Here is a 13,512-nt window from a genome sequence, read left to right as displayed (position 1 = left end):
ATCTTCACAAGGTCCTTTGCTGTTATTCTGGGATTGATTTGCACTTTTCGCACCAAGGTACGTTCATCTCTAGGAGACAGAACACGTCTCCTTCCTGAGCTACTTGCATACAATTGTTTGTACAGATGAACGTGGTACCTTCAGGCATTTGTAAATTGCTCACAGGGATGAACCATACTTGTGGATGTCTACAATTTTTTTCCGAGCTTTTGGCAGATTTCTTTTGATTTTCCCATGATGTCAAGCAAAGAGGCACTGAGTTTGAAGGTAGGCCTTGAAATAGATCCACAGGTACACCTCCAATTGAGTCAAATTATGTAATTTAGCCTATCAGAAGCTTCTAAAGCCATGACATCATTTTCTGGAATTTTCCAAGCTGTTTAAAGGCACAGTCAACCTAGTGTATGTAAACTTCTGATCCACTGGAATTGTGATACTGTGAATTATGAGGGAAATAATCTGTCTGTAAACAATTGTTGGAAAAATGACTTGTGTCATAAACAATGTAGATATCCTAACCGACTTGCCAGAACTAGAGTTTGTTAACAAGAAATTTGTGGAGTGGTTGAAAAACGAGTTTTAATGGCTCCAACATAAGTGTATGTAAACTTCCGTCTTCAACTGTATGTGCATGCGTCTGTAAAGTTCTCATTCAATGTATTATTCACGATTCATTCAGGATTATCCATAATCATGGTAGCATTCACATTAATGTAGAAGTGTATAGAAACATTCTATTCTTATTTACAGTAAAAGTGACTCCAAAATGACACATTATTTACCATGAATTTCTATTGGGCACAAACTAATCCGAAGAATCACAAACTTGGTGTAATTGTTGCGTGCTAGGAATATGGGACCAAATACCACACTTTTGACTACTTTAATACACATAAAAGTGAATTTATCCCAATATTTTTGGAGCTCACGGTATATACTGTAGCTATACCACTATACCATACTATGACTATACTTCTCTACAGTGTATCACTATACTATAACTGTCCCCAGTGCCAATACTAGCCTAGTCCATCACTACAAACCAGCTCCCACTGTCCTAGATTGGGCTGTATTTGTGTTGTGAAATTGTTTTCAGTCCTTTCATTTCCCACTTCACCATTTTATTTTGAGTCAGGTTGTGTCAGGTTTTACTGCCTTTTACCAACAGAACACATTCCCTGTGGAGCCAGGGTGTTAAATCTGTCTTTGTCTCCACAGCCCCGAGACACACACACACGCACACATTCAGGAGAGATGGGATTTAAATACACAGAGGAAAATGGAGAGAAGATAGTGTTTTTACACATTTATTGCACTGCACTTAAATTCTAAAAGCATCCGTGAATAATGGCCGCCATGTTTCCTCTTGGTTATCAGGTCTGGAAAATGAGCTTTTAAAATGCAGTTTGAAATCCATTTGTGTGATTGATGTGTGACAGGGAAAATACATTTAGCCAGTTTCTGGGAGGCTTGGCCTCAGTCATTCTTTATGCCTGTCCTGAAGCCCCACTACGAGGGGAAAACGGGGAAGTGGAGAGCCAGTCGTCCTCACAGATCCCATTGAGATAAACTGGCTGTCACTGCCTTGCACTTTACAGTCTGTACAGTCTGTATTGATCAAATGTTCAGTATATAGTCCAATTATTGTATGCAAGTCATTACCCTCATATCATTTGATAGTATTTGTCTGATTCTCTAAGTCTGTTAGCCTAACATCAATAGAAGACTTTAGCTGGCAGACATTTACTAAATCTTTGTTTAGTATCAAACAGATTGTGTAACCCGCCTGGAGGACATCTGTGTCTGAAGCTGTTCTATGGTCACATTATTTCCCTGCATGCATTTCTCTGTCTCATGCATGAAATTAAGCTTTTTGTGCTCATTTTGGATTCAGCAAAGCAGAGTAGACATATAGCTTCAGATGCTGGAGAGTATCAGACATGTCCTATTAGATGGATTTGAGTGAATTTATGGACGAGAACATCACAGTTTTAACACCTCTCAGTATGCAAAATCTAGCTTTGTTTCCTTCTCTCTCACTCTGTTCCGAATACAGTCTTACAATACACTTACAAAACCATCAGTACACTCCGAATACCATCGGTACACTCCAAAAACCATCAGTACACTCCGAATACCATCAGTACACTCAGAATACTATCAAATTCAACACACTCAGAATACCATCAGTACACTCAGAATACAATCAGCACACTCCACATACAATCAGCACTCCGAATACCATCTGCACACTCCGAATTCCATCAGCACACTCCGAATTCCATCAGTGCACTCTGAATACCATCAGCACACTCCGAATACCATCAGCACACTCTGAATACCATCTGTACACTCCGAATACATTCAAAACAGTACACTCCGAATACCATCAGTACACTCCAAATACATTCAAAACAGTACACTCCGAATACCATCAGTACACTCCGAATACCATCAGTACACTCAGAATACCATCAGTACACTCAGAATACTATCATGGCATTCAGAGTAAACTCAGAATACCACCTGTACACTCCAAATGCCACCAGCAAACTTCGAATACACTCCAAATACCATCCGTACACTCCGAATACCATTAGCACACTCCGAATATAATCTTTACACTCAGAAAACCATCTGCACACTCCGAATATCATCAGTACACTCTGAATACCATCAAATTCAGTACACTCAGAATACCATCCGTACACTCAGAATACCATCCGTACACTCAGAATACCATCTGTACACTCCGAATACCATCAACACACTCCGAATACCATCAGTACACTCCGAATACCATCAAATTCAGTACACTCAGAATACCATCAGTACACTCAGAATACCACCAGTACACTCAGAATACCACCTGTACACTCTGAATGCCACCAGCACACTCCGAATACCACCAGTTCCCTCAGAATACCACCATTACACTCTGAATACCATCAGTACTCTCCAGATACCATCAGTACTCTCCGGATACAATCAGTACACTCCGGATACCATCAGTACTCTCCGGATACCATCAGTATACTCCGGATACCACTAGTACTCTCAGAATGCCAAATGGAACTACTTTTGACCAGAGCCCTTAGGTGTGTAGTATTTTAGAGGTGTGTGTGCATGTGCGTGTGTGTTTGTGTGCGTGCGTGCGTGTGCGTGTGCGTGCGTGCGTGCGTGTGTGTGTGTGTGTGTGTGTGTGTGTGTGTGTGTGTGTGTGTGTGTGTGTGTGTGTGTGTAAGAGAGCTGACTGAGAAGCCCCTTATGGGAGCCATTCCCAATTGGAGTTCCCTATGTAGTGCACTTCTTTAAACCAGGGCCCATAGTGCGCTATGTAGGGTATGTATAGGGAATAGGGTGCCATTCCATTTGGAAGACATCCCGGACCACCCTCACTGATCTGCCTGGCCCAGCCTCCTTCAGCACAGCAGCTTGGCACGACGGTCCAGAATCTGTCTGGTGCCAACCGCACGATTTAGAGTATCACTGGCCCCTCTCTCCTCCTCCCCTCTCCCTTTCTTCCTCGCCCTCTTTCGCTTTCTGCTTCTCCTTCACTACTAAGCCACCTCCGAAGTGAAAGCATATGCTGTGGGATGAGGTTGGGGGGAGGGAATCATCATGTTTGCTTGGTTAATCAATTCATGTAATCTTGGGGTTGGTTTGTTTAACGTTTGATTCATATTAGCTAGATACAAATGAAAACATTTTGGCTTGTAGTTTAGGTTGCTGTACAACAATGATTATCCTTCTGCAAATCAAATCTCATGCATCATATGTGTTTAATATGTTTAATACATTGCAGAGGAAATGTTCAAAGCAGCTCCTTCCTCGTCCACTACGGTAGGCAGACTATTTAGAGTGGGAATTAGGGGTTATAATCTGTAACGGTAATCTCTCGTCTGCCTACAGTGGATTTACATTTTTCCGGCTATGTAATCTATCGTTTACAATATCATTTACGTGGCTTTGTCCCTCCACCTACTGACATCTCTGTTCTTCAGCTCCAAGCCTGCTGGGAGACTGACAGACATGGGACAAGCTCTAGACGTGCAGATACTCTGCGCACACACACACACACACACACACACACACAGAGTTGACTGATGTTTAACTGAGACTGAGGTCTCGTGGCTGTCAAAGGCCTGCTAAGTCTCCTGAGCCTTCAGCTTACTGACAGTTGTAGATATTACATTCATATTATATTCACAGAACGGTTTGGTGATGTGATCCCCTTGTAACACGTTAATCTGTTTAGGCTGACTCAATATTATGGCAGAGAAGAGAGAGATTGGGGGGTGTGGGGGAAGGTATACAATGTAAGTCCTGGCTGCTAGCCAGGCTGCCAAAGCTGGAGGTGGATTGGCAACTGGGAGGCTGTCTGGGTTGTTGTTGTTTGTGGTGGTATACACACTGACTGGATCATTTACAAGGTGGAGGTGGAGGCATCATTTTAATAGGGTCATATATTGGTAAAAGGTCAATAAAAGAGCCCTATACGAGCCCTGGCCAAAAGTAGTTCACTATACACTGAGTGTACAAAACATTAGGAATGTCTGCTCTTTCGATGATATAGACTGACCAGGCGAATCCAGGTGAAAGCTATGATCCCTTATTGATGTCACTTGTTAAATCCACTTCAATCAGTGGATTGAAGGGGAGGAGACTGTAGAAGGGGAGGAGACAGGTTAAAGAAAGATGTTTAAACTATGAGACAATGGAGACATGGATTGTGTATGTGTGCCATTCAGAAGGTGAATGGGCAAGAAAAAAGATTTAATTGCCTTGAACGGGGGATGGTAGTAGGAGCGAGGAGCACTGATTTGAGTGTCAAGAAATGCAACGCTGCAGTGTTTTCACGCTCAACAGTTTCCCCCGTGTATCAAGAATGGTTCAGCAATGGACATCCAGCCAACTTGACACAACTGTGGGAAGCGTTGGAGTCAACATGGGCCAGAATCCCTGTGGAACGCTTTCGACACCTTTTAGGGTCCATGGACCAATGAATTGAGGTTGTTCTGAGGGCAAAGGGGGGGTGCAACTCAATGTTAGGAGGAGCAGGAGGACTGTGTAGTTCCTCACTCTGGTCTAGATGGAGAGGATGAAGATGAAGCACGTGGTCCATTGATGTGACTGAGGATCTTCTCAGACCAAACTGTCATCTGCTCCACTATCATTTGAATCATCACTCTCTCCCTCGCTCCATATTTCTCTCCACAGCTCCGTTTGGACGTAAAGGACTTGCAGTGTTTTTCTGCTTTTAGTTCCCCTTGAAGGAAACACAAAGCCTTTGAAATGTGTCCAGCCAGAGCTGCACTTAGTAACCCGATGCTGGGCCAACTGCTTAATGGTTTGCATTAGCTGCAAGCAATAAAACTATCCTCCTTCCCAGGTCCTCCCTGCTAATGTTGGAATAGTCATTTACAAAGATGGTTACCACATGCTGGAGCTGTTTCTCTCCTGTTTATAAGGCTCTAATTCACTCTTATTAATAATGAATATAATGCAGTTTTCTTTTGGGTTGCCCAGGGCTCTGAGAATCATTTCAATGAATATTTCAACACATTATTTTAATCATGGTTCCACATACCCACACAGGGAGGGAAGGAGTGAGAGAGGGAAGGGGGGCTGTTTTATACTTCTCAGACCCTCCCCATCATTAAACCCCACGTTGCTGCCTCCATCCCTCCATGGCTCACTGCCTCCCTCCTCTCTCCCTGCCTCCCCTTCCCTTCTCCCTCCCCACTCCCTGCCTCCCCTTTCCTTCTCCCTCCCTCCTCTCTCCCTGGCTGCCTTCCTCCCTCCTATCTCCCTGCCTCCCCTTCCCTTCTCCCTCCCCACTCCCTGCCTCCCCTTTCCTTCTCCCTCCCTCCTCACTCCCTGCCTCCCCTTTCCCTCTCTCTCTCTCTCTCTCTCTCTCTCTCTCTCTCTCTCTCTCTCTCTCTCTCTCCCATCACTCCCTCCATCCTGCCCTTACTCCCTCCCTGCCTAGGTTGAGAGTCATACCTCTCTGATTTACAAGTCTTGTTAAAAAACATAGTAAAAACGGAGGCAAGCTGGGCCATTTAGACTTGTAATTTGATGCTGTATTTGTTAATGGGAGTGTTAGTGATTTATAGTGTAGTGGCTTCTGCTGCTGCTGCTGTGGGGCTCCTGGTGTTGTGCTGCTGTGTGTGTACTCTATGTAGCCCCCAGTGCGTGCGTGTGTGTGTACGTGTGTGTGTGCGTGCGTGTGTGTGTGTGTGTGTGTGTGTGTGCGTGCGTGTGTGTGTGCGTGTGCGCGTCGTCTGTGTGTGTATATTCTAACCTTCTCTCTGTCTAACCTGTCCATCTCTGTCTGTCTCTCTGTCTAACCTGTCCATCTCTATCTGTCTCTCTGTCTAATATGTCCTTCTCTGTCTGTCTCTCTAACCTGTCCATCTCTGTCTAACCTGTCCATCTCTGTCTAACCTGTCCATCTCTGTCTCTCTGTCTAACCTGTCCATCTCTGTCTCTCTGTCTAACCTGTCCATCTCTGTCTCTCTGTCTAACCTGTCCATCTCTGTCTGTCTCACTGTCTAACCTGTCCATCTCTGTCTGTCTCTCAGTCTAACCTGTTTATCTCTGTCTGTCTCTCAGTCTAACCTGTCCATCTCTGTCTGTCTCTCAGTCTAACCTGTTTATCTCTGTCTGTCTCTCAGTCTAACCTGTTTATCTTTCAGTCTATCTCTGTCTGTCTCTCAGTCTAACCTGTTTATCTCTCAGTCTATCTCTGTTTATCTCTCAGTCTAACCTGTCTATCTCTGTTTATCTCTCAGTCTAACTTGTCTATCTCTGTCTGTCTCTGTCTAACCTGTCTGTCTCTCTGTCTAACCTGTCCATCTCTGTCTGTCTCTCAGTCTAACCTGTCCATCTCTGTCTGTCTCTCAGTCTAACCTGTCCATCTCTGTCTGTCTCTCAGTCTAACCTGTCCATCTCTGTCTGTCTCTCAGTCTAACCTGTCCATCTCTGTCTGTCTCTCAGTCTAACCTGTCTATCTCTGTCTCTCGGTCTAGCTTGTCTATCTCTGTCTGTCTCAGTCTAACCTGTCTATCTCTGTCTGTCTCTCCGTCTATCCTATCTATCTCAGTCTAATGTGTCGGTCTGTCTCTGTCTAACCTGTCTGTCTATCTCAGTCTAACCTGTCCGTCTCTGTCTGTCTGTCTGTCTGTCTTTCAGTCTAACCTGTCCATCTCTGTCTGTCTCTCAGTCTAACCTGTCCATCTCTGTCTGTCTCTCAGTCTAACCTGTCTATCTCTGTCTCTCAGTCTAGCTTGTCTATCTCTGTCTGTCTCAGTCTAACCTGTCTATCTCTGTCTGTCTCTCCGTCTATCCTATCTATCTCAGTCTAATGTGTCTGTCTGTCTCTGTCTAACCTGTCTGTCTATCTCAGTCTAACCTGCCCGTCTCTGTCTGTCTGTCTGTCTTTCAGTCGAACCTGTCCATCTCTGTCTGTCTCTCAGTCTAACCTGTCTATCTCTGTCTGTCTCTCAGTCTAACCGGGCTGTCTCTGTCTGTCTCTCAGTCTAACCGGGCTGTCTCTGTCTGTCTCAGTCTAACCTGTCTATCTCTGTCTGTCTCAGTCTAACCTGACTGTCTCTGTCTGTCTCTCAGTCTAACCTGTCTATCTCTGTCTGTCTCTCAGACTATCCTGTCTATCTCAGTCTATCCTGTCTATTTCTGTCTGTCTCTCAGTCTATCCTGTCTATCTCTCAGTCTAACCTGACTGTCTCTGTCTGTCTCTCAGTCTAACCTGTCTGTCTCTGTCTGTCTCTGTCTATCTCTGTCTGTCTCAGTCTAACCTGTCTATCTCTGTCTGTCTCTCAGTCTAACCGGGCTATCTCTGTCTGTCTCTCAGTCTATCCTGTCTGTCTCTGTCTGTCTCAGTCTATCCTGTCTATTTCTGTCTGTCTCTCAGTCTAACCTGTCTATCTCTGTCTGTCTCTCAGTCTATCCTGTCTGTCTCTGTCTGTCTCAGTCTATCCTGTCTATTTCTGTCTGTCTCTCAGTCTATCCTGTCTGTCTCTGTCTATCTCAGTCTATCCTGTCTATCTCTCAATCTAACCTGACTGTCTCTGTCTGTCTCTCAGTCTAACCTGTCTATCTCTGTCTGTCTCTCAGTCTAACCTGTCTGTCTCTGTCTGTCTCTGTCTATCTCTGTCTGTCTCTCAGTCTAACCTGTCTATCTCTGTCTATCTCAGTCTATCCTGTCTATTTCTGTCTGTCTCTCAGTCTATCCTGTCTATCTCTGTCTGTCTCTCATTCTATCTCAGTCTAACCTGTCTATCTTTCAGTCTAACCTGTCTATCTCTGTCTGTCTCTGTCTATCTCTGTCTGTCTCTCAGTCTATCCTGTCTATCTCAGTCTACCATGTCTATCTGTGTCTGTCTCTCAGTCTAACCTGTCTGTTTGTCTGTCTCTCAGTCTAACCTGTCAGTCTCTGTTTATCTCTGTCTGTCTCTCAGTCTAACCTGTATCTGTCTTCAGTCTGTCCTGTCTATCGCTGTCTATCTCAGTCTAACCTGTCTATCTCTGTCTGTCTCTGTCTATCCTGTATCTCTGTCTCTCAGTCTAACCTGTCTATCTCTGTCTGTCTCAGTCTAACCTGTCTATCTCTGTCTTATCTCTCTTTCTCTCAGTCTATCCTGTCTATCTCTGTCTGTCTCGGTCTAACCTGTCTATCTCTGTCTCTCTCTCAGTCTAACCTGTCTATCTGTGTCTGTCTCTCAGTCTAACATGGCTGTCTGTCTGTCTCTCAGTCTAACCTGTCTGTCTCTGTTTATCTCTCTCTGTCTCTGTCTATCCTGTATCTCTGTCTCTCAGTCTATCCTGTCTATCTCTGTCTGTCTCAGTCTAACCTGTCTATCTCTGTCTGTCTCTGTCTAACCTGTCTGTCTCTGTCTAACCTGTCTGTCTCAGTCTAACCTGTCTGTCTCTCAGTCTAACCTGTCTGTCTCTCAGTCTAACCTGTCCGTCTCTCAGTCTAACCTGTCCGTCTCTGTATGTCTCTGTCTAACCTGTCTATTTCTGTCTGTCTCTCAGTCTAACCTGTCTGTTTCTGTCTGCCACTCAGTCTAACCTGTCTGTCTTTCAGTCTAACCTGTCTGTCTCTGTCTGTCTCTGTCTAACCTCGCTGTATGTCTCTGTCTAACCTGTCTATTTCTGTCTGTCTCTCAGTCTAACCTGTCTATCTCTGTCTGTCTCTCAGTCTAACCTGTCCATCTCTGTCTGTCTCTCAGTCTAACCTGTTTATCTCTGTCTGTCTCTCAGTCTAACCTGTTTATCTCTGTCTATCTCTGTCTGTCTCTCAGTCTAACCTGTTTATCTCTCAGTCTATCTCTGTCTGTCTCTCAGTCTAACCTGTCTATCTCTGTTTATCTCTCAGTCTAACTTGTCTATCTCTGTCTCTGTCTAACATGTCTATCTCTGTCTGTCTCTGTCTAACCTGTCTGTCTCTCTGTCTAACCTGTCCATCTCTGTCTGTCTCTCAGTCTATCCTGTCTATCTCTGTCTGTCTCTCATTCTATCTCAGTCTAACCTGTCTATCTTTCAGTCTAACCTGTCTGTCTCTATCTATCTCAGTCTAACCTGTCTATCTCTGTCTGTCTCTGTCTATCTCTGTCTGTCTCTCAGTCTATCCTGTCTATCTCAGTCTACCCTGTCTATCTGTGTCTGTCTCTCAGTCTAACCTGTCTGTTTGTCTGTCTCTCAGTCTAACCTGTCAGTCTCTGTTTATCTCTGTCTGTCTCTCAGTCTAACCTGTATCTCTGTCTCTCAGTCTATCCTGTCTATCGCTGTCTATCTCAGTCTAACCTGTCTATCTCTGTCTGTCTCTGTCTATCCTGTATCTCTGTCTCTCAGTCTAACCTGTCTATCTCTGTCTGTCTCAGTCTAACCTGTCTATCTCTGTCTTATCTCTCTTTCTCTCAGTCTATCCTGTCTATCTCTGTCTGTCTCGGTCTAACCTGTCTATCTCTGTCTCTCTCTCAGTCTAACCTGTCTATCTGTGTCTGTCTCTCAGTCTAACATGGCTGTCTGTCTGTCTCTCAGTCTAACCTGTCTGTCTCTGTTTATCTCTCTCTGTCTCTCAGTCTATCCTGTATCTCTGTCTCTCAGTCTATCCTGTCTATCTCTGTCTGTCTCAGTCTAACCTGTCTAACCTGTCTGTCTCTGTCTAACCTGTCTGTCTCAGTCTAACCTGTCTGTCTCTCAGTCTAACCTGTCTGTCTCTCAGTCTAACCTGTCTGTTTCTGTCTGCCACTCAGTCTAACCAGTCTGTCTTTCAGTCTAACCTGTCTGTCTCTGTCTTTCTCTGTCTATCCTGTCTGTCTCTGTATGTCTCTGTCTAACCTGTCTATTTCTGTCTGTCTCTCAGTCTAACCTGTCTATCTCTGTCTGTCTCTCAGTCTAACCTGTCTGTTTCTGTCTGCCTCTCAGTCTAACCTGTCTGTCTTTCAGTCTAACCTGTCTGTCTAACCTGTCTGTCTCTGTCTAACCTGTCTGTCTCTGTCTAACCTGTCTGTCTCTGTCTAACTTGTCTGTCTCTCAGTCTAACCTGTCTGTCTCTCAGTCTAACCTGTCTGTTTCTGTCTGCCTCTCAGTCTAACCTGTCTGTCTTTCAGTCTAACCTGTCTGTCTCCGTCTGTCTCTCAGTCAGCTGAATGACTTCTGGCGTCTGGACTACTGGGAGGACGATCTACGGAGGAGGCGGAGATTCGTACGGAACCCCTTTGGCTCCACCCACCTGGACATCCCCTGCAAGACGTTAGACGACTATGGTTAGTCAGCATGCTCTTGGCTGATTTGATTTACAGTATGTGTGATTGAAAAGACAAACAGAATACTGTAGACCCAGAGGATAACACAGGAGCGTATTTGGCGACACCAACCCGCTATCAGGACACTGTAATAAGCAACCTTATTAAAATAACTAAAATAACTCACAGACACTATAGAAGCTTTAACCAAGTTTAATTATTCCCCAAAGGTTCTGTACAGCTGAAAACAGACAGCTAAAGATTTCAGACTTCACAGTTTATATACATCCTACTTAAGACACTCCCCTTTCTCTCCCATCCTTACATTTTATGGCTCTACAGGAAGCTAATAGTAACAGGATTCCAAACATTTATTACTCTCTTAAGAGAATCTGTCCTCACCTCCTGACCTCAACCCCTCTTTCATCTAATAGTTATTCCGAACCATTCACTTCTAACAGAACCCAGTCTCTTTCATTTCCTATCATTCATTTAATATCTCAATGTTCAAAGTTTAGCACATCCCAACACAACTATACTTGATATCTGCTTCTAACCATTTCCTCTATTCTACAAAGCCTGTAGAAGTAACTAGTCTCCTGATGGAATGGGACCATTTTTACTAAGTGTTTAGGGTTTGGTCAATACATGACAGGGTCAGGGGCATATATGACAGTAGCTGCTGTCTCTCTCCACACAGTACAATCCTGTCATTCATAATGTTGTATGATCCCAGACAACCACTGGGTTCTTCTCACTGTCAAGGCCAGGCTTATAAAGTGAGGAGCTATAGAGGGCCTCAGTATCCTCAGGGTCCAGGGTTGAGCCGTGCACTATGAGCAGAGCCTGTTGCTGAGCTGAGAGAAGTTTATTGTCATTTTTATAGGTAACATATTTACTGCCTCTGTCAATTGAACATGACACGTCCGTTCAATGAAACAAGTTATTTTTTGTAGACTTTTCATTTTACTGTTGTGCTCTTAGTCACAAACTTTCCCTCATTGAGCTGACTAGGGCTGCGTCCCAAATGACATCCTGTTTCCTATATAGTCCACTACTTTTGACCAGAGCCCTGTGGACCCTGGTCAAGAGTGGTGCACTATACACTGCAGGGAATAGGGTGCCATTTTGGACGCCGCCTAGCAGAGCAGATGGAGCAAAGGAACAAGGGGAACAAAATCTTGTGATTTAGAAACTACAAAATCTCTCACATCAAACAAAACATGCAATAAAATAAAATGTTATTCATTTCTGTGATGCTATCGAATCCTATTGTTCCAAGTTGTCTGCACTCTTCGGGAGGTATGAACGGAGGTGAGCAGTCGCTAGGCCAGTTCTCTAAACCATGCCTGATGACCCAGGTCTGGCATGAGGAGGACCAGGAGTTTGACCTCCAGGAGAAACTCTGATCCCTAGTTCTCTGGGCCCTGAGGCTGCTTCCCGAATGGTACCCTTTTGACCAGAGGCCCTGGTCAAGACGTAGTGCACTATTTAGGCAATAGGGTGCCATTTGGGATGCAGATAGCTGTGCCGGGGGAGCCGACTGTTGGTTCTGCATGTCATCTGGCCTCTCAGCTCTGTGTCACTGCCAGAAGACACACACACTCCAGTCCTACGGATGACACACACCAGATGGGTTCTCTCTGGGCTGCAGGTGGCCCATGTTAATGGCACACACACTAATGACACGGTCTGCTTCTTATTTCTTTCTCAACTGTCCAGACACCTAGTAGAGGATAAGGAGAACAACATTTTACAAACAGAAAAAAATAATTGACAACATTCATTATGAGAGAGAGAGAGAGAGAGAGAGAGAGAGAGAGAGAGAGAGAGAGAGAGAGAGAGAGAGAGAGAGAGAGAGAGAGAGAGAGAGAGAGAGAGAGAGAGAGAGAGAGAGAGAGAGAGAGAGAGAGAGAGAGAGAGAGAGAGAGAGAGAGAGAGAGAGAGAGAGAGAGATCTAACAGCCTTGTATTTAGTGAACAGCAGCCATGATGATCACACTCCAATAACTAGAGAGAGACTACTTGCCTGGTCCTAAATGTCAGTCTGACCAGTTTCACTCACTGGGGAAACATCATGTCAGAAGATAAATGTTTTTAAAGTTTGAGAGACAATGTTTGAAAGCTGTCTGTAGACAGATAGTAACACACTAGTGATTGACAATCTCAGTACTTGTGTTCAGTCAATTATTTTTTCCCCAGTTTATTCTTTGGGAGCTTCTTGAATGTGTGGATTGAAATTTCTATGTGTGTGTACATCTATTAGCAACATTGACAGGGTGAAGAGGACTAAGGAGGGTTAGCGTTGTGTCTCTGCCCTCTGTCTGTCTGTATGACTATACCTTCTCTGTTCTGTAGCTGCAGCTGAGGATATAGTTAGCTGATTGGAGCTGGAGACCCATGAAATGGAAGTCAGGTTCATATTGATCCAGTGTTTAACAGGCTGTCCTACCTCCAGGTGTCCTTGCTGCCCTGCTCAGGTGGACAGGCTGGTTGTGTCCCTAATGGCACCTTATTCCCACTACTTTTGAACAGAGCCCCATAGGTTCTGGTCAAAATAGTGCACTATATAAGCAGGGTGCAATTTGGGACACAACCAGGCTCTCTCTGACCCTCTGCTACTCACACACACTGATCTTAATAGCTCGTTACAGCAGAATTCACACACGCATGCACACACCCATTCACGCACACGCGTACACACACACACACAAACACACTCTACTGCACCCCGGGAC

The 13,512-nt window shown here is 44.6% G+C and overlaps 1 protein-coding gene across 1 annotated transcript in view; it reads left to right on the top strand.

Moving 5' to 3' along the window:
* LOC115141267 (neurobeachin-like) overlaps nucleotides 1–13,512 on the top strand; it is a 262,298-nt gene that overhangs the window by 45,952 nt on the left and 202,834 nt on the right. The window contains exon 4 of the mRNA XM_065000303.1: nucleotides 10,672–10,796. Coding sequence (XP_064856375.1) covers nucleotides 10,672–10,796 — 125 coding nt within the window. The remainder of the gene's footprint in view (nucleotides 1–10,671; nucleotides 10,797–13,512) is intronic.

The sequence above is a fragment of the Oncorhynchus nerka genome, linkage group LG14, assembly GCF_034236695.1.
Source record: "Oncorhynchus nerka isolate Pitt River linkage group LG14, Oner_Uvic_2.0, whole genome shotgun sequence".
In the NCBI taxonomy this organism is placed as follows: domain Eukaryota; kingdom Metazoa; phylum Chordata; class Actinopteri; order Salmoniformes; family Salmonidae; genus Oncorhynchus; species Oncorhynchus nerka.
Note: the sequence above shows the minus strand (reverse complement) of the source record. Positions and strands in the feature narration are given on the sequence as shown.